General features: G+C 34.4%; 3 protein-coding genes across 5 annotated transcripts; 2 read left to right on the forward strand and 1 right to left on the reverse strand.

Annotated features, from left to right (window-relative positions):
* The first annotated feature begins 6,529 nt into the window (after window positions 1-6,529).
* LOC105790634 (uncharacterized) lies at window positions 6,530-8,215 on the forward strand. Its single transcript, XM_012618340.2, has 3 exons — window positions 6,530-7,553; window positions 7,658-7,729; window positions 7,819-8,215. The coding sequence occupies exons 1-3, from the start codon at window positions 6,756-6,758 to the stop codon at window positions 7,822-7,824; spliced, it is 876 nt and encodes a 291-aa protein (XP_012473794.1). The 5' UTR covers window positions 6,530-6,755; the 3' UTR covers window positions 7,825-8,215.
* A 5,084-nt stretch (window positions 8,216-13,299) lies between these two features.
* On the reverse strand, window positions 13,300-16,683 carry LOC105790633 (probable mitochondrial import inner membrane translocase subunit TIM21). Its single transcript, XM_012618339.2, has 8 exons — window positions 16,371-16,683; window positions 15,901-15,966; window positions 15,733-15,751; window positions 15,141-15,301; window positions 14,497-14,675; window positions 14,361-14,409; window positions 13,949-14,068; window positions 13,300-13,779 (listed from the first exon to the last, which is right to left on the reverse strand). The coding sequence occupies exons 1-8, from the start codon at window positions 16,482-16,484 to the stop codon at window positions 13,597-13,599; spliced, it is 891 nt and encodes a 296-aa protein (XP_012473793.1). The 5' UTR covers window positions 16,485-16,683; the 3' UTR covers window positions 13,300-13,596.
* Window positions 16,684-16,851: 168 nt separating this feature from the next.
* LOC105790632 (uncharacterized) lies at window positions 16,852-21,951 on the forward strand. Of its 3 annotated transcripts, XM_012618337.2 has the most exons (6): window positions 16,852-16,995; window positions 17,632-17,903; window positions 18,020-18,671; window positions 18,821-19,020; window positions 19,562-19,806; window positions 20,158-21,951. In XM_012618337.2, exons 2-6 carry the CDS (start codon window positions 17,632-17,634, stop codon window positions 21,834-21,836), a joined length of 3,048 nt encoding a protein of 1,015 aa, XP_012473791.1. In that variant the 5' UTR covers window positions 16,852-16,995; the 3' UTR covers window positions 21,837-21,951. The 3 variants fall into 3 exon arrangements, with proteins under 3 accessions (XP_012473791.1, XP_052490598.1, XP_012473792.1); XM_052634638.1 differs by lacking the exon at window positions 17,632-17,903 and having other exon boundaries at window positions 16,855-16,995; XM_012618338.2 differs by lacking the exon at window positions 16,852-16,995 and having other exon boundaries at window positions 17,640-17,877.
* Window positions 21,952-25,321: the final 3,370 nt, after the last annotated feature.

Genomic DNA, 25,321 nt, shown 5'->3' on the forward strand with positions numbered 1-25,321 from the left:
AGCCAAATAGAGATGAAATGGTTAGAAGAAAATTTCCAAAATCTCCATGAGAGCTCGAGTCCCCTTGAAAGAGAACAACACACCCAAGCGTACATCCTGAGGTTAATAGGAGGTGTTCTAATACCTGATAAATCTCGAATTCTTGTACATTTAAGGTGGATGCTACAACTCATCGACTTAAAAGAAGAGGGCTGACTTAGTTCGGGGTCAGCCATGTTAGCAACATTGTACTGAGAGATGTGTCAGGCGACGCAACTATAAAAAATTAAAATTGGTGATTGCGTACTCCTTTTGCAATCATGGACATGGTTCTGACTACCATTTTTATGTCCTCAAGCCAACTATCATTATACTTTCTCACTCATAACAATATAAAATTAATTCTATAATATAATTATCATAACATTATTTAATTAGGCTGATTTTTGGGGAAAAATATTATTTGAATAGGTGGAACCATAGCCCGAGTTATGTAGGACGACCAGAGGAGCTTAAAGATATCCAGCTACTGTTATGTCAACGATCAGAAGCTGAGATTAGTTTTTTAAAATTTTTAATTATATAATATTTATGTAAGGATTTCAAAATTAATATTAACCGGATAATAAACTTTATTATTCCAAACTATAGTTTGAATAAATATCATACTCCAATCCGAGAATTTAACAATGCATCACGTCCGAATTCTTGGTCAATCTCAATATCTGGCACGTGAATGTGCCATTGATAGTTTACTCCACGATGGTGTTGGAAAAAATCTGGTTTGAAAACGGTTTTCTTGCACAATGGAAAAAAAACTTTTGAAAACCGACTTGATTTGTGATATTTATAGCAATAAACTTTAAACTGAAATCTTACCTATGTTTCGGATAGACGGATCATTGTCGTTATATTTTAATAGACACTTTTGACTTTGACCGACTATTTACTGACCGTTGACTGACATTGACCAACCATTGACCAGTATTGACAAGCTGTTGATCGACATTGATTGATAAATGATCAGCGTTGATTGATTGTTGGTCGAGCATTGGTCGATGTTGACTAATCATTGAGTGTCTTGATCGACCGTTGACTGACATTGATTGGCCACATGGCATTATTAGAACATGCCACATGTTTTTTTTTTAAATATTATATATACTATATTGGTTAAATATAAAAAAAAATCATATATTATATGTATAACTTTTAAAAAAGTTTAAAAATATTTTTTTATAAAATTCTAAATTATATAATTCTAAATTTTAAAATTTCAAAATAATGCTAATTGAGTCAATTGGCATTGACATTGTTGCCACTGTAGGAGGACACGGGTTTGAATGCGTTGAAACGTATTATCCTCTTATCTTTGGATAGGGAGGGACCATGGGTAGTTTTAGGTATTGTATCAAAAAAACAAAGATTAGGAATCAATATAATATGTATTATTAATTTTTTTTAAAAAGACACGTGGAGTGTTCTAATAGCGCCACATGGCCGGTCAATGATCAGTTAAGACTCGGTCAATGCCAGTCAACAATTAATCAATAGTCAGCCAAAGTTAAAAGTATTTTTTAATATTTAAATATTTATTATTATAATTTTCTATTTTTTAAATTTAAATTTAATGTTTTTATTTTAAATTAACCTAATTGCCACGTGGCATTTTTCATTGGCCAAACGTGCCACATGGTTCTTTTCCATTGACCAAAGTTGCCTAATTTTTTAATAGCCGTTACAAAATGGACGAAAATAGAAGAAATTGATACTTTAGGTACCAAATTGAGACAAAAAAAATTAAGTACCAAAGTGAAAAAATGGGTATACTTTAGGGGCCAAATTGTGGATTAAGCCTATACTTAAAAAAAATAAAGGGATAAATCTCAAAATTATACATGAACTTTGATTTAGTGTGCAATTGTATACATGAACTTTAATTTGATGCAATTATACACCTGAAACTCTAATTGTGGTTCAAATTATATTTGAAACTTTAATTTTGATTTAATCATACACATTTAAAGAAATAAATACATCAATTTATTTTTATATTAGATAATATAATTATTTATGTATGCAATATATAATCATAAAATAATGTTATATCACTATTATGTTAATAATTTACAAGAATTGGATCAAATCAAAATTTTATGTATAAAATTACACAAAATCAAAATTTATGTATACAATTACATATTAAACCATAATTCATATATAGTTTTAATATTTATCCCAAAAATAAAAACATATTATAAAATGTGAAATCAACAAAGCTCTGACCATGACTGAAGCCCAAGCTCAGGATATATTTAAGTGGACCTAATATTTTGTCTTGTCCAAACACAATTTTTAATTTTTTTTAATTTTGTCCAAATCCTTCTATATTTAGAATAAACATATTAACTTTAACAAATAACTTGCCAATTACCATATATATATTTTTATATATTAAATTAATATATTTCCATATATATTTTTTGAGAAATGATTCCATATATATTTTATGAAGCCAAAATATATTACTATATACATGGAAAAGTATATGTAGAATATATTAAATTTGCAATAAATATTACCATATATATTTTACCCCATGTATTTAGTGCAAATTAAAGTTAATATGTTTCTATATATATTTTATGAAATCAAAATTTATATTACCATATATATTGATATGTTACCGTATATATATATTTTACCATACAAAATAATATTTTACCTTATATATCAATTGATTTGTTACCATATATAGATACGTATATATTAGGGTGCTTAATTGATTTTGGGTAAATTATACTCAATGTTACTAAATTATTATTAAGTTTATATTTTGGTCATTTAATTTTAGAAAATTACAAAAGGGTTATTGAGATATTCAAAAGTTTTCATTTAAGTCACTAAGTTATTAAAATAATTGTTGTATAGCCTTTCTTTATTCGCATTGCCTGCACCAATCAAAAACTCTTGTTATGTGACTTTGGGTGTAGTTTACCATTGATTTTTTTCAAAATATATTACGAACTTATGATACCAATAAACCTTTACTATATTAATTTAATTTAGTATAATTTAATTTTTTATTTTAATAATATCATTAATTAATCTAAATAATTAACACATTTGAATATTCTATTTGAAATGTTGACACAAAATGTTTTTAAAAACATGCTTTTTAACATTAAAAATATCATTTCAACGTAATGAGCATAGAGGGTTTTAAAAAATCACTTTAACATTTTAAATTTAAATGGTTAACTTTATTACCTATTCAAAATAATTTATAATAATATAAAATAAAATGATTAATTTATGTCAAAATAAAATATAAATATTAAAATTTTTAAAATTTTAAATTTAAGTATAACAAAAAATAATTAATATATTATTTGGTACCTAAATTTGGCTTCAATATTCAATTTGATATCTATTAAGGGGGATTGACTCCTTCGATAAAAGGTCTTTAAAGTGTTATCCGTCAGGTAGCCAATGTAGCCCTCAACAATCAAATGTTTTGTCCTTGTGCCGAAGTTTTGTCCGCAACCTTTGTGGAGAACCGTTGTACGATTCATAGAAGGGGGCGCCTGAATTGGTGGAGATACGGCCTGTAAGAGCTCCAGAGAAAAGTGTTAGTATTATACACAATAATAATAATGGAGAATGTGCGTGCGAAGATTCAAACCACCAATCAAGGCATATGTAGCATTTACCTTGCAACCATGGTACCACTTGGGATTTTGTCCTCAATCTCTGTGGAGAGTCGTGAACAGTTCACGGAGGAGACGCCTCATTTAGCGGAGATATGATCTGCAATAGCTCAAGAGAGAAACTTTAGTATTGTGCACAATTACAATCATGGTGAATGTGCGTGCCAGGATTTAAACCACCGACTAAGGTATATATAGCTTTTATGTTGCGACACAGGGATAATACCATTGGTTGTTGAGGACAATGTCGACTACTTAACTAACGACGCTTCGAAAACTTCTTTTGAAATTCGAAGGAGTCGATCCCCCTCAACAACTTTAACTCGTCGAATTTAAAAAAAAATCAATACATTTTAGGATAGAGCTCCACCATCGATTATAAATTTAAAAGTAAATTATTATTTTTATAATAATAAACATTTTAGCTTATATTTAATTTTAAAATAAAGAAATAAAATTTCAAACTACAAATATTAAAAGATGCTAATTAATCATGTTTCTTTTAAATATACTAATTAATCATTTTTAATTGATGAAGAAAGAGCAACATACTAAGATGTCAGGTGGAGTTTTTAGGTAAATTACATATATAATAATTTAATTATATAAAAAATTCATTTCAAGCACCTAAAATTAAAAACTTATAATTTAAGCACCCACATTACATAGTTCGACTATTTTAGTTCGACTATTTTAGTCACTCTTGTTAAAATTACAAACGGCAAGTTGACGTGTCAATTAAAAATTAGGATCATAATAAATTTAGCCCTCAACTTGTACATATTATATCAATTTAGTCATAATTAAAAAACCCTCAAAATTTCCAAATAATCTCAAATTGATCCTAGTTCTAAAAATTCAAAGACATAAATATTTAAAAAATATAATAATAAAATTAAAATTTATATTAATATTGATATCAAATTGTATTTGTGTTTGTTTTAAAATTTAAAGATTTAATTTCAATAGTAAAATTAAGGTGTCAAGAATTTTGAAATTATCAATGTGTAAATCTGTAACCAACTATGATTGGTTGGATTGTTAAGTTAATTATTTGAAATTATTTTTGAGGAACAAATTTAATTGATTATCAGACAAAATCTAAAAACATTGCTTAAAATAATAATACTGGTGGAATTTACAAAAATAAACTGAAAATTTCCTTTTTACATTTTAAAATAAGAATTAAAATGTTATATTTGCTGATTTTCGGAAAAGATTGTGGGTTGTGTCAAAATCTGTTCAACGAATCTTAAAAGAGGACACGTGTGCTTCATGCAAAACATTATTATGCAAATATTGAGTAGGTACACCCGGGATTTTCTGTGGTTTAGCTTCTATTTTAATGCCCCTTTGTTTTTTTTTCTTCACCACCAACACCTTTTTTTTTTCCTCTGGAAAATCTTTCAGTTTTTGCGATTTTGAAAATAAAATATGAAGTATGGCAAGCAAATTAAAATTTATAAATTTATTTTTATTATATTTATAATTCAATATTTGGAATATTTATTGTTATTCACATGAGTGGTAAAGTTGTGTTATTGACATTGAAAATTATATTTATGAATGCTGAGTTGGATGCTAAAACTAATAGTCCAAATAAAGCTAAAATTTAAAGCCAGATTCTCAATAAATAATCACAATAATTATCATTTGTGTAAACATGCCAAATATATTTATGATACCATCGAAGTTTGTAACCTTTTCTAACCATTTTGTTTTTTTCTAAAATTTTACAAATCCATTTTATTATATTTTACTTTCTTTTTCCTCATTTTAATTATATTAAATAATTTAAATATTATAATAAAATTTTTAAATAAGAATTAAAGTACTTTTAGCATGGTCAACATAAAATATAATTTACTTTCAGTAATCAATGTAAAGTAACATTATTTTTTACATAAAAATTTTAAGGGTAAATTATAATTATAATTGTCATAATTTTTTATTCAAGTAATAACTTTTTTAAAAATTTATTTATAATTATCTCAACTTCTATTTTATTCCAACTAATAATTTTAAATTAAATATTATAATTATTTATATATAGAAATTAGGAGCTAATTATTTACATTCAAATAACTAGAAAATATTGATTGTTTGAGTACTAGTTAATTTGATTATTAGAGAACGTGAATTGAGCGAAATTTTCATTTGAATTTTGAATGTTTTTATTTTCATTTTAGGAATCCATCTTTTATTTTTAAAATTGAGAAACATATGTGATGTGTGGGTGAGTTTAATTTGGTTCAATTTGCCCGTATAAATTCTGTTCGGTCCAATTTAATTTGTGTTTTTTATATTGATTTTGGGTTTTGATTTTTAGATTTATTTTATTAAAATGGCTTTTAGATATTATTTGATAAAATTTTAAAATATTTTAATTAAAAGCCTAAGTAAATAAAAATAATTAATAAAAATTTAAATTGACATACACATTATATAAAAATAAAATAGTAAATAGTATTTTAAGTTTAAGTTTTATTATTTGTTTTTTTATTTATATGTAAACAATGTAAATGCATAATTAAAATAATATAATTTGGTTTGTGAACAATAATATACTCACCCGATGGATCAAGAGAGATAATTTAAGGATTTAAAATGAAATATAATTAAAAATACAAATGTTAAAACACATTGCATTTTTAACGGATATAAATGTTAAAAAACGCTCAAACAAATTAAAAAATATTAGCGTCGAAATTGTGGGCCAACGACAGGACAGACCACACTCGACTCAACCGGTTTCACATAAAAGGTAATAAGCAAAAACACTAAAGGATAAAACCGGAAAACCAAAAGAAAATAAATCTTTGTTTTCTTCCATTGTTTTGTTTGTAGTTGGAGAGTATCGTAACTGCCCTTTTTCTTCTTCCTTCTTCCTTCTCCTTTCTTCACAATAAAAGCCTCAAACAACACTCTTTCACTTTGTCCTCCATTTCTCCATTTCTCTATTTCTCTCTCTTCTCTCAAATTTCCCTTTTTTCTTTTTGTAGCGTTTCATTTCTTCTCAGTCCGATAAAGGACGGAGAATTCCTTTTTTCTCTGTTTTATCAATCAATGGTCTTTCATTCAGTCTCAGAAACGAGAAATAACTCGAACGAAACCGTAACCGAAACCGAAGGTGTGGTGATGGCTTCTTCTTCGGCCTTGAAATCTCAGCCTCTTCATAACTTTCAACTACATGACCTCAAATGGGCCATGAACCACAGTAACAATCAACGCCTTCGAAAGCTCGCTGATTCCTCTCAGAAATCTCCTCAGCGCAGCGATACCGATACCGACTCCGACAATAACCGGAAGGGGAATACAGTGCGGGAGGCTCCTTTCAATAACGGAGCTTCTTCTGGTTCTTCTCTCGATCATAAGACTGGAAAATCGGAGAAGAAAGTTATCAACGCTCCTGATTCTCTGGTTGATAGTGACAGCTTGGGGAAGAAAGTTGCTCCACCGGAAGGTAGATCGAAGATCTACATACGTTTGCGAACGAAGAATCAGAAACCTGTTGAGGAGGTCGTGGACGTAGGAGATCAGAACTTGAATGTGGAAGACGTTGAGGAGTTTGTTCCGAAGACGTGGAATCTGAGGCCTAGGAAGCCGATATCAAAGCCTAGAAATCAAAATGGAGGTGCGCCGAAGATGGTGGCTTCGGCTCACGATAACAAAACTCAGAGGCCAGAGTCGAGTCGGTCTAGGAATGTCACCGAGTCCAAACCAGCTGAGAAGAAGGCGAAGAAACAGAAGTTCTCAATTTCGCTTACTAGGGAAGAAATTGATGAGGATATCTTTGCTATGACCGGTTCAAAGGCTTCTAGAAGGCCAAAAAAGCGAGCCAAGAATGTTCAGAAACAACTTGATGTAAGCTTTTGATTTGCTTCATTATCTTATCTTCTGAAATATGGATTTTCTTTTTCATTTCTAAATTCGTATTCTTTCTTTTCTGTTTTTTGAATCCTGTACAGTGCGTGTTTCCTGGATTGTGGTTATCTTCCATAACGCCTGATAGCTACAGAGTCCCCGAGCCTCCTCTAAAGGTCTGATGGTTTGGCTATTCAAAATGTTTAATCTTTTTAATTACGTGCTTAACTGATTCCGAGTTAAGGTTTGATTTTTGTGATTGCAGGGTTAGATGGGAGTGCTGCTAAAACCAGTGCTTCTGGAGGGTGGGGATAAGAGTGACTGCTAAACACCTTTTTTTGCAGTTGTAGATTGAGCTTGTAGAGATGAAAGGGTAACAAATGTATCTTGTTCTTGTGCCTTTTTGTCTAATCCATGAAGAGGTTACTGGGATGGCTGGAGACAGTATATTATGAATCTTGTTATGAATAGCTACAGATTGTAAATATGACTTATCAGACTCATAATAGGGTTTTAACCTTTTTTCAGTTTATGTAAAAGGAAACCGTTTTTTCCGGTAGATCGTTAGATCCTTAGACTATCAGTACTTGTTAGCTGTTTATGGAACTGGTTAAATGTTAAAGCATTATAAGTGTTTACAGATCCAGAAAGTTCGGGATGAATACTTGTTTTTGATGTGCATGTGTTTCTTTCTCATTTTGTTCTTTCCAATATGCACCGCTCAGAGTACTAGTTATCTGGCAGTTGATTGATCGGAGAAATGTGTTAGTAATTATTGGATAGAAGTTATGAGCTTTGTTAGTCATTGATCGATTAAGTAGATATGACCACGTGTTGGTAATCAACCGATTAAGTAGATATGAACACGTGCTTGTAATCAACTGATTGTGTAGCTCTGAGCGCACGTTATTAAGTAACGGATTGAGTAGTTCCAAGCGCCTTTTAGAAATTAACGGTTAGGTGCTGAGCACGTGTTAGCAATTAACATCACGTGGTAGTAATTGATGGATTAAGTAGTTATGAGCACGTGACCATGCTTGAGCTACTATCCTTGGACTATCAGTACTTGTTATAGTTGCTCATGGAACTGGTTAAATGTTAAAGCATAATAACTGTTTACTGATCCGGAAAGTTTGGGATGCATACTTTTGTTTGTTGTGCATGTGTTTCTTTCTCATTTTGTTCTTTCCATATGCACTGCTCAGATAAACTGTACTAGTTCACTGACGATTGATTGGTGAAACTTGTTAGTAATTATTGGAACTGGTTAAATGTTAAAGCATTATAAGTGTTTACAGATCCAGAAAGCTCGGGATGAATACTTGTTTTTGATGTGCACGTGTTTCTTTCTCATTTTGTTCTTTCCAATATGCACCGCTCAGAGTACTAGTTATCTGACAGTTGATTGATTGGAGAAACGTGTTAGTAATTATTGGATAGTAGTTATGAGCTTTGTTAGTCATTGATCGATTAAGTAGATATGACAACTTGTTGGTAATCAACCGATTAAGTAGATATGAACACGTGCTTGTAATCAACTGATTGTGTAGCTCTGAGCGCATGTTATTAAGTAACGGATTGAGTAGTTCCAAGCGCCTTTTAGAAATTAACGGTTAAGTACTGAGCACGCGTTAGCAATTAACATCACATGGTAGTAATTGATGGATTAAGTAGTTATGAGCATGTGACCATGCTTGAGCTACTATCCTTGGACTATCAGTACTTGTTATAGTTGCTCATGGAACTGGTTAAATGTTAAAGCATAATAACTGTTTACTGATCTGGAAAGTTCGGGATGCATACTTTTGTTTGTCGTGCATGTGTTTCTTTCTCATTTTGTTCTTTCCATATGCACTGCTCAGATAAACTGTACTAGTTCACTGACAGTTGATTGATTGGTGAAACTTATTAGTAATTATTGGAACTGGTTAAATGTTAAAGCATTATAAGTGTTTACAGATCCAGAAAGCTCGGGATGAATACTTGTTTTTGATGTGCACGTGTTTCTTTCTCATTTTGTTCTTTTCAATATGCACCGCTCAGAGTACTAGTTATCTGACAGTTGATTGATTGGAGAAACGTGTTAGTAATTATTGGATAGTAGTTATGAGCTTTGTTAGTCATTGATCGATTAAGTAGATATGACCACGTGTTGGTAATCAACCGATTAAGTAGATATGAACACGTGCTTGTAATCAACTGTTTGAGTAGTTCTGATCACGTGGTAGTAATTGATGGATTAAGTAGTTATGAGCATGTGACCATGCTTGAGCTACTATCCTTGAACTATCAGTACTTGTTAGTTGCTCATGGAACTGGTTAAATGTTAGAGCATAGTAACTCTTTACTGATACAGAAAGTTCGGGATGCATACTTTTGTTTGTCATGCATGTGTTTCTTTCTCATTTTGTTCTTTCCATATGCACTGCTCAGATAAACTGTACTAGTTCACTGACAGTTGATTGATTGGTGAAACGTGTTAGTGATTATTGGATGGTAGTTTTGAGCTTCTTTAGTTATTGACTGATTAAGTAGATATGAACACGTGCTTGTAATCAACTGATTGTGTAGCTCTGAGCACATGTTAGTAATTAATGGATTGAGTAGTTCTGAGCACTTTTTTGAAATTAATGATCGAGTACTGAGCACGTGTTAGCAATTAACAGTTTGAGTAGTTCCGATCACGTGATAGTAATTGATGGACTAAGTACTTATGAGCACGTGACCATGCTCAAGCTACTGTCTGTTATGTTAAGAATACAGACTGCTTGATGAGAGTACATGGAATCATATATGGTAGGAATGTATGGTTATGATTCATTTGCAACATTGGAATCTCCATTTCCTTCTTTCTTCTTAAATGTACTTTTGTTGAAGCAAAAACGGTTAGTTTGCTTCAAACGGTTAGTTTACTGGCTTCAATTTATTGAGGAAACTGTGGTTATTTAGTAAAAGTAATTAGTTCTGTTTGTTCTTTGGTTTTATCTCTAGATAGCGCGAGTGTTAAACACGTGCCAGTGGCCATTGAAGGCAAGATGCGTGCCTGTGAAAAGTAAAAGTAGTTTTACTTGTTCTTTCTGTTTTATCTTTAGTGCAAGTGACAAACATGTGTCAGTGGCCATTCAAGGCAAGACATGTGCCTATGAATAGGCTGAAACATTGACTATAATGCCCTTCTATCGGCTTGCATGCATTGTATCTTTATATTCTTACATGCTATCGAAAGCAAACTTACATGATGAAAAAAGGTTAATTCACTGGCTTATGATTGGCTTGAGATGAAGTTCAATTATTAAATGAACTATAAAGTTATTTTTCTTGTGCACCATTTTTGTTGAAGAGATTGTGAGGTAGATGCCTCACCATTATTTCTTGATACAATTGATTGATCAGCAAGACTTGCTTGTCATTGAAGCTTTGCATTGCGTGACTTAAAATCTTTTATCACTGAGTTTAGCTCTTGCTTTGAAATTGCATTTCTGAAAAGTAAAAGTGATCCGTTTATCACTATTGACCAGATCTTAGAAACATGTCAAGCTCAATTAGTTTACTTGTTTATCTCCCCTACTTGGAAGTTTTACTGTTTAATCTCAGATGTGTTTCTGATCAGCTCAAGCAGGCACACCTTCTTGTCTGTATGGTAGCCCACAAGCCAAATAATCGGACTGATGCTCTTGTGAAAATATTGGCATTCGTTAATTGCCTATTTGAAATGTGGGAAATTTGTTTGTGTATAATTGCAAGATGTGGATGACTGCTTAGGCTTGGAATTTCATGGAAAATATTAGTATCTGAGACTAAAGAGTTTGGTTAGACTTCTGTGATTGATCTCAATGCCTTACATGCGTATCTGGTGTTTATGTTTCCATCTAAAGAAAAAACTGCTTTTGGTCACCTCATGACAAGCTTCGTTTTTTGGAAACTCTATGAATACTATTCCTACTATAGCACACATGTTAATTGGGCATATAATGAGGTTTTATTTTTATTTTTTAAATTTATCTGATTTGCTGTATGGTTGCCAGCTGTACCTGCTGTTAGTTCCTTCTCAAGCCAGCACAACTTGCACGAGCACATGCGTGCATGCACACATATTCGAGCAGAGCATGGGCCTTAAATTTGTTAGGATGTGTTTTTTCTCGGATAAATGATGGTTTGATCTGTTATTTTGATATTTCTACTGGAAATCTCTGGTGAACCATGACTTATACATGCATCTGGATGGGAACATTGAATGCAAAGCTGTTTCAGGTTAGATGCTCAGCTCATATGAAAGGAAGATCATTAAGTGCTGTAGTATTCATGTTTTTTCTACTGTGTTTTGATTTCTTCTTCAGTGTTCCATTGAAAAATGCTGAGTTGTGCTGTTTAAAGCTTGAGCCTAACTGAATGGCATTACCTCCATTGTTCTCACCTTCTTGAAAATTTTTCACGAGCACGTGTTTTGATGACAACATGGCAGGTATCATGCTCGGTTCTAGTTCCTGCTTTCTATTTTGGTGGGTAAGATTTATGTTGTGTTTATTCCACTTAGTGTCAAATTTTCAGTTTCCATCAGATTATGTGTTGGCAGACTAACAGAAAGGGATAATTGTTAGCATTGTAGATGTGGTTCAAACTCCAAACTGCTCCCTGCTGTTGGGTAGCATCCTGGCTGGTTCCCAGCAAAGGACCGACTATCTTGGACTACCTGGCATGCTTACTATATGTAGATGCGATCTGATGCAACTCACAGTGCTACATTCTGGTATATATCTGGTCTCTGTAGTGCAGTGAATACTTGGATGCTGCTGCTGCGGCTGCTTTTCTTTTAGGCAATGATGGGAAGAAGAGTGGGTAGTAAAATATGAAGCTTAGGTCATGTATTTCCCACTTGAAAAAGTGGTCCAGGTTTCAACTTTTTACTGCTGTATGTTGGTTGTAAATGAAAGAAATTTGTGGTGGGGAAAGTTGCCATTCCAAACGATGTTTGTAGTAAATGGTGGTCGGCACGGCAAGTATTGTTATCAATTATCATATATATAATATAATATATATTGTTGGCTTTGTTTCTAAGCATTGTTGGTTTTATCATGTAGACGTGTACCTAGTATCAAATACCACCAATAACTGTGATTTAATTTTCATGTCAAACATAAACTTTGGATAAAAATAAGTGATAGTGGGCGGAGCAGATATGATCATATCATTTATAGAAGTGGCATGTTCCTTCCAAGCTCCAACCCAATTGAGGAAGCAGTAGTCTGGGGGTGGGAAAGGTTGCAGGAGGAAGACAAGTGATAAAATGGTATCTATTTCATTATTCGTATTAATTGCTAAACTTTTTTAACTTTATTTTCAATCATATTCTAGTTGTTACGTTCAGTGCTTCATACTTCCCGCTTCCTCTTTTCACTAATGCATATATAACAATGAAGCTTCAAATGAATCCGTTTTGTATAAATAATTGAATTGAATTATTTACAGTCTCTTATCGTATCTTTGCCCTTTGGTGTATGTGACTCATTTTCAATAACTAAATTATTAGGAGAGTTGGACAGATTTTTGAAGAAAAAATCAATGGGAATTGTTTCTTATGGAAGTTGAGTTCATCTAACATGTTCCACGGAGAATATACCAGAAACATAAGCTTCAAGTTGTAATGACTGGTACTGCCATTTTCTGACAGTGATTAGCATGAATGTTTCGCTCGGAACAGCAAATTACGAGGCTGTGAATCTGGTAAGAATAAGACAAATCCATCAAATAATATCCGAAACATGGGGAGGGGCTGCACTGCTGCTATATTATTCACTGTAACTTGTATAGAATCAATCCATGCCATGCATCCACCATCACTAAGGGGTAAAGTTAAAATGAATAACAAAAACCTAATTCCATTCACAATTAGGAGAATGGACAAACAATTCTCAACCAAATCTATAAAATCCCCACACACTTTTTTTTTTAACCTCATTCCAGTAGAGGGCAACTAGAGGCGACTATGATTAAATGAGGGACACAAAAACAAAGCTCAACATCCAGAAAATTGTTCAATCCCATGTTAGTTTGTGGAAGACCTCATCTCAGCTGCCGGTAAATAAGACTCCAGCATTAGTTCTGCCCGTGAAGGGGAATTGATCTGAACTATCAAGTACGTATACTTCCATTTGTTGTCTGTTTTGTCTTTGAACATTTCTGCAAATACTTTCCCGGCTCCATGGGGTCCACGAATATAGAAATTAACCTGTTTTTTTGTTTTTTATTTTTTTTATAATGGGATGCAATCACCAGATCAAAATTTGCATACGAGTGATCTAGGACGCTAAAAAATTGCGGTAATACAAAGTTGCTTATAAGCAGCTAACAAATATGAAAGACTTTTTCCGATAAACTAGTAAAGATTAGAGAATAACCTCCACATGCTCTACACCATTTTCGTCCGTGTATATCCTGTTTGGAATACGTTGGCGGGCTGCACGATTTCTAGTTTCTTGACCATAGCCGGTAATAGGATGTCCAATCCTCACCCTAACCTGACAGAAACAAATGTAATCCCATGTGACATAGAATTACAATGACCACCCCTAATTGGCACTTCAAAATGCTTAGAGTCAAATATAACATGGCTGTCTGTTGAACTGTCTCAAGTCTCAGGCACGAATTGATGCATCTAAGAAAAACAGAAACATGCACAATTGATGCATCTAAGAAAAACAGAAACATACTTATAGTTTATGAAGCTAATATATGTCAAATTCATCCAAAATAGGGCCTCTAACATCTCATTTTGATGCTTGTGCTTCAGAACAACTACTTTTCACAAACCTGGCTTTCGTTCTGAATTCTTTCTAGAGCTTGGTTGAATATCTTATACCTATAAAACCATAGTTTTGAATTAGGGTGCAAATAACAGAGGGAGAAACTTAGTAACCCAATCACCAGCTAGGCATTTGACACTTACTCTTTTGGTTGAAATATCAACTCCTTGAAGACGGCATATCCTGCAGCAGCTGCAATCCCAAGCCCGACAAGGATGATCAGACTGTAGCTAGCTCCCTCCGTAAACGTCACAGGTTTGTCTGGGATATTATATGTAGGAGCATCAAATGGATCCTCAACATTAGATAATTCTTTTCTAGTCTGCCGAAGGGATAAAGACAACAACTCAGCCCAACTGATGTGAAGCATGAAGTAACCATAAAGGCCAGAGAACAAAAGATGCAGCAATTGTATATTGATCAGCATAACATTTGATGAGTACAACTCAGATAATGGATTTACTTAATATAAAATAAACTTCAATATTTTGTTTAACCTTTATTGCTATGCAATGACCGAAGTATGATGAAATAATGCAAGTCATTTCATGCTCAATTAGGAAAGAAAGATGATGATAAATCCTGAACACTTTTCAAAACATTCCCTTTAGCATTCTTTCAGCATTAAGGCATAGATAGCCTCATCATAGAAGTGGATAAAACATGGGTTTATTCACATATCAGAATAACAAACTAAGCAAGCAACATGAAAACTATTTTTATCAATCATTTAAAGCTAATAGATATGAGAACACAAAAGGCCAAAAATTGAAGTTAAGATCTAAACCTCAGATGTTTCTTTTGATTGCTTTGAGGTTCTTGATGCAAAGGATCTAGCAAAGCAAGTAGAGATGACCTTCGATCCATGATTTTCTATGTGAGGGACTGATGCTTGAAAGCGAACCAGCCAATCTCCACCACAGTGTCCTCTAAATGGAAGAGGAATGCCTGTTGGACATTATTGTCAAATAAAAACATATGAGAAAAAAGAAGGTAATAATTAATCTTATGCTAATCCAACTTGACATAAACCTTTTATGCACTCCACAAAGTAGGTCACTTATGCATGATGCAATATTCTATGCAACGAAATAATGAAAAGAAGGTTAGGCCAACATGGAATTTCAGCATTATGGATACCAAAATGGACAGTGATAATAACTGTAAAGTTCTGCTTTATCAGCATCACTAATACAAGAATTCCATAGCCCATAACTTTCAGAAAAATTAGATGAAACTGAGAGGTGTGTATGGGGTGGGGGGGGGTTCCCTTCCAAAAAGAGTCCAAAAAATCATTATAAATGTATCGCAAATTGGCTAAAACAGTAATAAATTAAACATAAATGTTGAAAGGTAAACATATATGAGAAATAACTAACCAGTAGCTCCAAGTACACCCTGCAAAATGAAAGAAAAAGGCATTTAGTTTGCACTTTGCAGCTAATGTAGAGAGGAACACACACACACACAAACACATAAAGCACTTACTCTGCACCCAACAGAAATTTAGAGAAAAAATGTTAATAGAATAAGAACTACTGCCTCACCTTTGACATATTATTGGCACCTGTCACATACTGTCTTGTAAAATTAGAATTCCCCACTGCTGAAAACTGCAGTAATCAGCAAGTCATCAGCAAATGGTTTAGCAACTGATACAGATTCATCATATCTAAGAAATACTCTTAAAAGATTATCAAAAAATATAATGCAATCATATTAACCAAGTCATAAAAGCAGAAGAAGTTCCAATAAAGTTGATTGGGTCATAGACCTTTTTGGTTTACTAATAAGTACTCGCTACTATAGAACTTATGTTACTATATCCCTACATTTCATATAAAAACTCACCATTGCAAACTACTTTGTCAGCTAATATCACACATAAAAAGAGTCAATATATTCAGTAGGCAAGCAAAAAAGAAAGACCTCAAAAAAGCAAAATGAAAGAACAGTAATGTCCATAAAGAAAAACTACCCATACAAAGCAAGGAATAGTGGGAATACACCATCGTACCCTTTTAGCAGCTAATGCAAAATCATCCAAATAAAGCTTAGATTCCACAAATGATCTGAAGGAACCACTCCATCTGCTCCTACTAGATATTATAGACCGCCTAATGTTCTGCATCTTCAACTATACAAGCTTAAACCTTTTCTTCTACAACTCTATGAAAAAACACTTTCTTTTTGAATTACCAATGAACAATAAATCAAAACAAGAAAAAACCCCGAACCCCAACAAAACAAAATCAATTTAAAACGTATGAGCCAGTAAGGACAATACAGCGGGATGCAATTGGGGGAAAGGAGAAAACCCCAGCGGTTGAGGTTTTATTCTGGGAAAATGCCACCCAAGGCCGCCTGTGTTTTTACGAGCCCAATAGTCGCCACAAATAGAAAAAAAAAAAACCTCCCTCAAGGCCCAGTATCAAGAAGGATATAACAACAAACATTTATAACATAGAGGGGTCGAAGAGTAATTGTGAGAGATAAAAAGGGTTTTCTCTATTGCAAAATATAAAATATTAATCACGGCGCATAATAGGCATTTCATTCTCCTCCCTCTCTCCTAGCGTCTGTAGTCTGATTAAGAAGGACAGAGAGGAAACAAAGGGGCTTGTTTTAGCTGCCTTTGTCAGGTAATCATCCCTTACCTTAATTTCTGTGCATATAATTATGTATCTACCATATTCCTATATAAAGCTTAACAGTGTATAAAAATATGGTTTGTCATGTTATTGTACTTTCAGTTGAGCAAAGTGACCTGCAAAAGGTGAAGCTTTTTAAGGTTTCTTTGGTTTCCTGGGAGTAATGATAGAGGTGGAATGAATTAATGGAAAGCTTTTGAGTGTTGGGGCATTAAAAATTTAAAACCTTTGCTCTTGAAGAAGCTAATTGAATGGCTTTTCTATTTTGATAGTAGAGAACCTCGGAGGATACTTATCGATATCGACACCTTTTGTGTGTGTGTGTATTTTATTCTATTGTGCCTCAAGTTCACTGAAATTTGGTTGAAGCCGCCTGAGTTAAGTCTTATTCTTGCTCCAGGTTTCTGTTTTCTTGTTTGCATTTTGGCTGTGACCTATGAATACGAACAACTTATATAAATAAGATGTGGTATTTATGATGATTTCTATTATTTGAATGGCTTTCTCGTGGGCGTTGGGGAAAAGGGGTTGTGGCAACTTGGGTTTATTATTTGATAGGCGGGGTTTTGCCCTAGTTTGCAAAAACTTTGCTGATAAGTAGTGTAATCAGTGGTTCTTCTAATGTAGATGGCTAGATGGGATGAGATTCTGTCTCTTCCTGTACAAAACCCACCAACCTTGGAGTTCTCTGCTCATGATATTGTATGGTCAAAGGTGGAAGGTTGGCGTGACAATATAGATAGAGTTGCTTTGATCCCTTTTGCTAGAGTGGATGACTTTGTTAGGGGTGAATCCTCTAACAAAGACTGTCCAACTAGATTTCATGTTGAAGCAAGAAGGCGGAGATCGCCAAAGGCACCTTACAAGCCAAAGGTTGATGGTATTCTTGAATATATTCTGTAGGTTCTGCTTCTTTTCTTCCATGTTTTTTTTTTTTTTTTATCTTTTAATAGCTTGTGCTCAATGGTCTTGCACCATGATCTGTTTGTTTAAATTTATACTGTTCAACTTGTAGGTATTGGTGTTCATTTGGTCCTGATGACCATAGGAAAGGGGGTCTTGTACGTCCCAGCCGGAACACATACATTCCTAAGAAGACAAATGCTGGTCGACCTAATACAAAAAGAGGCTGCACCTGTCACTTTATTGTAAAACGCTTAATTGCTGAACCGTCAGTAGCACTGATAATATATAACCAGGATAAGCATGTAGATAAGAAAGGGTTGCCATGCCATGGACCACAGGACAAAAAGGCAGCAGGCACACGTGCTATGTTTGCACCGTACATCTCAGAGGATTTACGCCTCCGTGTTTTATCTTTATTGCATGTTGGTGTGTCTGTGGAGACCATAATGCAGCGGCACAATGAATCTGTAGAGAAACAGGGTGGTCCATACAACCGTGATGACCTTTTGACCCACAGGTATGTTCGAAGACAGGAGAGGAGCATTAGACGTTCTACATACGAGTTGGATGCAGATGATGCAGTCAGTGTAAGCATGTGGGTTGAAAGCCACCAGAATTGTGTATTTTTTTACGAGGATTTCACTGATTCAGACCCTTTTATCTTGGGCATTCAAACTGAGTGGCAGTTGCAACAAATGATTCGATTTGGAAATCACAGTCTCATTGCCTCTGATTCAAGGTTTGCAACAAATAAACTTAAGGTTTGTCTCTTTTCCCTTTTTTTGCCTTTTCCCAACCTCTTACCTCTTAAGTTGTATGACTCAATCCTCTAATTGTCACTGTCACTATCAGTCCATGACGTCTTCTAATGTCTTTGAATCTAACTGTTCTCTCTATGAATTATTTTCAGTATCCTATACATAGTCTCATTGTCTTCAATTCAGACAAGAAAGCAATCCCGGTAGCTTGGATAATAACCCCAAGATTTGCTAGTGTAGATGCTCATAGATGGATGAGGGCTCTATACAACAGGGTTCGCACTAAAGACCCTATTTGGAAGTTGGCTGGGTTTATTGTGGACGATCCTTCTATTGATGTTCATACAGTCAGGTTTGCTGTGAAGTCCTTTGTCTGAGCTGATTTTACATTACTATATTCTTTAAATATGTTGTAGAAGAATATTGTTCCATTGTCTATTGTGTTAGGTGAGGACTGAGGAGCTTGAGCTCATATGATTTCTTCAATAGTCCTCTTTTAGTTATTAGATTTGGGACTTAGGACCCACTGATTTCTAGCACTAGAATAGCTACTTGCTAAATCCAGGCATCTGATGAGATGCCTTTTAATTCAAGATTGTATATTTTGTTCATCAGCTCCTTGCTTGGTTTTGTCTCCTATGTCTTCTCTAGCCTTGGAGTTCCTCTGCTGAATTCTAACAAATGTGGAACAAGCTGAGGGGTTTGATTTTTTTCCATTTTCTTTTGATTTAAACTAGGAGGAACCTAGTTTAGCTTGATTAGGTGAGCTTCTTTAGTGGCATATTATAATGGTTATGTCATTCAAGCATGGAGAAGGGTATGATTTTTGCTCTATTTTATAGATAGATGGAATGTGCTCCATGTCACACGATCTTTCTTTGCATTGTATTCAGGGATGTTTTTGAGTGCACTGTATTGATATCCTTTTGGAGGGTCCGCCATGCATGGCATAAAAACTTAGTGAAGAGATGTTCAGAGACAGAGATGCGTGTTGAGATATCAAGACGACTTGGGCAGGCAGTTGATGATATTTGCAGAGGATGTGGAAATGTTGATTTGTTTGAGAAATTCATGGAAGATTTTGTTGATTGCTTGGATTTTATGGATTACTTCAAAGCAGTCTGGTATCCTAGAATAGGTTCGTTGCTGCATTTACATTTTCTTTCTTATCTGGTTTACACCTGTTCCCGACTTCTTGTTTTAAATTATCAGTAGGGAGCCACCTCGTTGAACTATTTCTTCTGAATATAATGTTGCACTTTCAAATTTGTTTCCATTTTTTTCAGTCCATTTCATCTCTCTATATTTTCCAGTCCATAAAACACAGATGCAGAGTATATAATTGTAATTGGAAACAGATGGTCAGACGGTTATGATTGTGTTGAGTGAACAAAGATTTATATTTCACTAACAGATGAAGGCACTTTTTCCTGTTGTGAAAGCCTTTTAACTTGTGGGGAAAGAAATTATAACTTTCTCTTTGTTTCAGGGACTTGGGTATCTGCCCTTAAAACGCTTCCACTTGCAAGCCTGGAAACTTGTGCAGCAATGGAATTTTACCACAATCAACTGAAGCTCCGATTGTTGAATGAGAAGGATCCTGCTGTCTACCAACGCACTGATTGGCTGGTTGATAAGTTGGGTACGAAAGTGCATTCGTACTTTTGGCTGGATGAATATTCGGGGAAAGATGATTTTGCACGATATTGGAAGGATGAGTGGGTAAGTGGTTTAACATCTTGGAGGAAGGCATTGAAGATTCCTGATTCTGATGTGGCCAGTGAGAGGAGATTTGCAAAAGTGACCGATCAGATTGATCGAGATACAGTTTATGTTGTTTGGAACCCTGGGTCTCAGTTTGGGATCTGTGATTGTTCCTGGGCAGAGATGGGCTACCTTTGTGAGCATGTCCTCAAGGTTATAAAGGTCTATCGTGAAAAAGGGTCTATTTCACCTTCTGTCAGCATATTTCAGTACAACAAGGCATTGATTGATATGCTACATTGTCCACCTCACGATTCTTTGATCCGTGATCATGCTGTTTCTTTAGCAATTTTTGTGCAGAAACAGTTAAATTCACTAGTTGGTCATGTTCAGAAACAAACTAAGGATGCTATTGAGCAAGAAAGTGCACCAGTAGCTTCTGCTAAACAAAATAGAGGATTAGCAGATGAGGATCACTGTGTGAACAGGAACATATTGCCTAATCATAAATATGGTTACGTAGATTGCTCTGAGTCTCTGGCTGGTATTGCAAGTGATTTGGGCAGTGAATCGGTTGATCAGGGAGTTGGTATAAACAGCGAGACTGCTGGAGAAGGAATATTTGGTTCTGAGATGGATGTTGACCCACCCTCCAGTATTTGTCAACCTGAATTACCATCTCTTAGTGAGGAAATTGTACCTGGTAATGCCTTTCCAGGGCATGGAGACAGTGCTTTTATTAACAAGGTCCCTAATATGGATGCTTATTCACTTCCCAAAGATGATGCTTTAAGAGATAACGAATGTGAAGAAATATTTAACATAAATTGTCACGAAAGTGCAATGGCTGTTGAGCCACAACCAGATGAGGTTCCCCAAACAGAACAGCTTTCAAAGCCATGCACAGTGACAAATCAAGATCATTTGGGCAGCAAGTGTATTGAACCTTCAGTGCCATCCCCATCCTTGTGCTGTACTTTGAAGCCGCAAGTGCTTGATACTGCTGAACCCTCAGGTGTTCTGAATCTGGATATATCAGTGGTGTTAGAAAGTGAGAATGAGAACACAAGCAAGAATTGTTCTACTGATACTGGTTTCGCATCAGAGGATCATGTTAATTTGGAAATTGTTGCTGATCTTGGTCATGAAGCAAAGGTAGTCGATAGCAGTATGGCTGAACTCTTGAAAACATCCCAAAATCATTTAACAACACCACCTGATGGTGATGGTCAACCATCTACTGAAGTTGCAGCTCGTGAAACAGATGATTCTGATGACAAGGAGCTTCTTAGCAACAAGGAACCTTCTACAACTAATTCTGAAAGTGTTGAAGATGGAAGATGTGATAGTAAGGAAATTCATGAATCGGTGAATAATGATCAGAATGGTGCTGTTGATATGGAAATTGTTTCAGAAGAGGCTACCGTTGACTTTACAATCAGTGCTGGTTCTCACAAACGATAGAAAGATGGCTCATCAATTCCTTATTTCTTTCTTTGTACATGCTCAATAAATTTAATTGTAATTTTATGATTCAGCTAGTTGCTTTAGCATCAATCAGAATTTTTTTTTCATGGTACACAGTTTTCTTATGGCATGATAAAGTTAATATTTTCTGTCAAATTGTTAGGCTCCAAAGTCCAGTTCATCAATAGAGGAATGAGTGTCAGTCTGGCTCACCATCCTACATTGAGAACCTGGAGACCATTAAAATGGAGTAAGTTCCAGATCTTCTGAATCTGAAGTAGTGTGATATTATGCGGAGGCTCTACCACAAATTAGTTTTTCCCTCAGATCCCACAACCCCAATTGTACCTCACCTTATCTTTAGAAGGCCAAGATCCTTCGGCTAATTCTGAGGATCCTTGCGTTTTCATTAGTGTTTCCACCAATGGATGGTCCTGACAAGGGAGAATGTGTGGGGCAACTACTTCTTGAACCAGCGAGAAGTAAGATGATTTGGTCTAAGAGTTCAATCAAGCCATGGAGACAAAGGAAAGAAGAAAAAAGAAATACTAGAAGGACAACTCAGGTTTTGATTCTCCTAAAATCAATAGGGAAACGGAATTTATTTTTCCTCCTTGCAAGCATTGTGGAAAGAAAGGTCATCCACCATTCAAATGTTGGCAAAAGCCAGATCAATAGTGTGAGAAATGTCAAAAGATAAGACATCATCAAAAGATTTGCAAAAACAACTTTCAGCAAAAAGAAGTTGCAGCTGATCAAGAAGAGGATGAGCAACTTTTTTGTAGCAACTTGTTTTGCAACTAGCAAATCTAGTGACAAATGACTTATTGATAGTGGTTGCACAAACCATATGACATTTGATCGTGATTTTTTCGGGGAGTTAGATACTTCGATAATTTCCAAAGAACAAATTTATAATGGAGACTATATTGTTGTTAAAGGCGAAACACTGTGGCAATTAGATGCCCTTTAGGTACAAAGCTAATCAATAATGTGTTATTTGTACCTAATATAAATCAAAATTTGTAAAGTGTTGGTTAGTTGCTTGAAAAGGGCTTCAAAGTTGTTTTTGACATCGATCATTGTCAAATCAGGTATGCAGAAGGTAAGGATGTATTCAAAGTAATGATGAAGGGAAAGAGATTTACTCTGGATTATTTAGAGCAGAAGCAAAAAGCCTATGCTGTAGCTAAGATCAATGCAGAAGTGTAGCACAAAAGGTTTAGGCTTTTCAATCATGTTGCTTTAATAAACCTATGAAAGAAGGATTTGGTTCAGGGTCTGCCTCACCTTGAAGCTAATATACCAAATTGGAAAACTTGTCAATTTGGTAAGCTAGCAAGACTTCCATTCAAAAAAGCAACCTAGAAAGCTACTGAAAAGCTGAAAGTAATCCACACAGACCAAACTGGACCTCACATCACTCAAAGGGAGTAAGTATTACATAGTTTTTATTGACGACTATACTAGGATGTGCTTGATTTATTTCCTTAAATTCAAGTTAGAGGTTGCTGGTATGTTCTGGAAATTTAAGCAATGGGTTGAAACTTGAAGTGGCTTTAAGATTCAAGGTTTAAAGTCTGATAATGACAAGGGGTACACATTTGATCAATTCAATTTGTTCTGTGAAGAAGTTGGGATTGAACACCAACTCACTTTTTCATATACTCCACAATAGAATAGAGTTAGTGAAAGGAAGAATCGTACCATAAAAAAGATGATTAGATGTTTATTATTTGAGAAGTGTTTGCCAAAAGAGTACTGGGCAGAAGCTGCACATCCTGCCGTCTTTCTACTCAACAGGCTTCCAACAAAAGCAGTTTAAAGAAAGGCACTATTTGAAGTCTGATATGGTTATAAACCTTCTTTAAAAAATCTCAAGGTGTTTGGATGTTTATATGCCATAGATCAAAAGAGATAAGCTGGACAAAAAGATAGACGTCAAAATCTTTGTGGGTTACAACACAGTTCCAAAGCTTACAGAGTTTTCCAACCTCATATAAGGAAAATTCTGATAAATAGAGATGTGCATTTCATGGAGTATGGACAATGGAACTAGAAAGAAGTATGACAAACATTAATTACAGAACAAAGTAAAAAGCTCCAGTTGAAAGAAAATGAACTTGTGGATGATGTCCCAATAAGAGGCACGAGATCACTTTTTGATATCTATCAAAGATGCAAATTTTTGGGAAGCAGAAAAGGATCCCAAATAGATAGCTGCAATGAAGGAAGAAATCATCATGCTTGAGAAGAATCAAACTTGGAAACTTGTGAAAAGACCAGAAGATAGAAAATTCATTTAAGTGACGTGGATTTTTAAAACCAAGTTGAATGCGAATGACTTTATCAACAAACACAAAGCCAAACTTGTTGCAAAATGGGTGCATTCAAATCTCTGGTGTCAATTTTTTTGATACTTTTGCATCTGTTGCTAGATTAGAAACCATGAGATTATTATTGGCTATAACTGCACAAAAGGTTTGGAAAGTGTTTTAGATAGACACTAAATCTGCATTCTTGAATGACTTTCTTGAGAAGGAGATTTATGTTGAGCAACCTGAAGGAATTTCAGTCTAAGGTTGTGAAGATGAAGTGTATCAACTCAAGATCTTTGTACGGACTAAAGCAGGCGCCTAGAGCCTGGTACAGCAGGATTGATGGTACAAAACAGATATGCAACATACTTTTGAGATGATAGACCTGGGAGAATTGGTTTATTTTCTTGGAATAGAAATCAAGCAAAAGCAAAATGAAATTTTCATCTGTCAAAAGAAATACGCAAGTGAGATTTTGAAAGAGTTCAAAATGGAAAATTGTAAAAAAAACAACTACTCTAGCATGTCAGAAGGAAAAGTTGAGCAAGAATGATGAAGCTGAAAGAGTGGAGACTCTTTACAGAAGAATGGTTGGCTCTCTCATGTATCTTATAACTACTAGACCTAACATTTTACATGCTGTAAGTCTTTTATCTAGATTCACATATTGTACAACTAACACCCATTTTAGAGCAACTAAAAGGGCGATGAGATATGTTAAAGGAACGCTGAATTTCAGAATCAAGTTCTATGCAAGTCAAAAGTACATGCTGCAAGCATATTCTAACAGTGATTGGGCTGGTTCGTCGAATGATATGAAGAACACTTTTGGTTATTATTTTAATCTTGGTTAAGGGTATTTTCTTGGTGTTCCAAAAAGCAAGAAATTGTGGTACAATTTACAACTGAAGCTGAGTTTATTGCAGCAACAACTGCCGCAAATCAAGCCTTATAACTTAGAAAAGTGTTACTTGATTTGAATTTATAGTAGGAAAGTGCACAGAAGTGTTTGTAGATAATCAAGCAACTATTGTTATATCAAATAATCTCGTATTTCATGAGAAAACCTAGCATTTCAATATCAAATTATTATTTCTTAGAGATGTGTAAAAGGAAGGTTCAATTGCATTAAAGTGCTGAAAGAATAAGGAGTGTTGAAGATTT

The sequence above is a fragment of the Gossypium raimondii genome, chromosome 8 (genome assembly GCF_025698545.1).
Source record: "Gossypium raimondii isolate GPD5lz chromosome 8, ASM2569854v1, whole genome shotgun sequence".
Classification (NCBI taxonomy): domain Eukaryota; kingdom Viridiplantae; phylum Streptophyta; class Magnoliopsida; order Malvales; family Malvaceae; genus Gossypium; species Gossypium raimondii.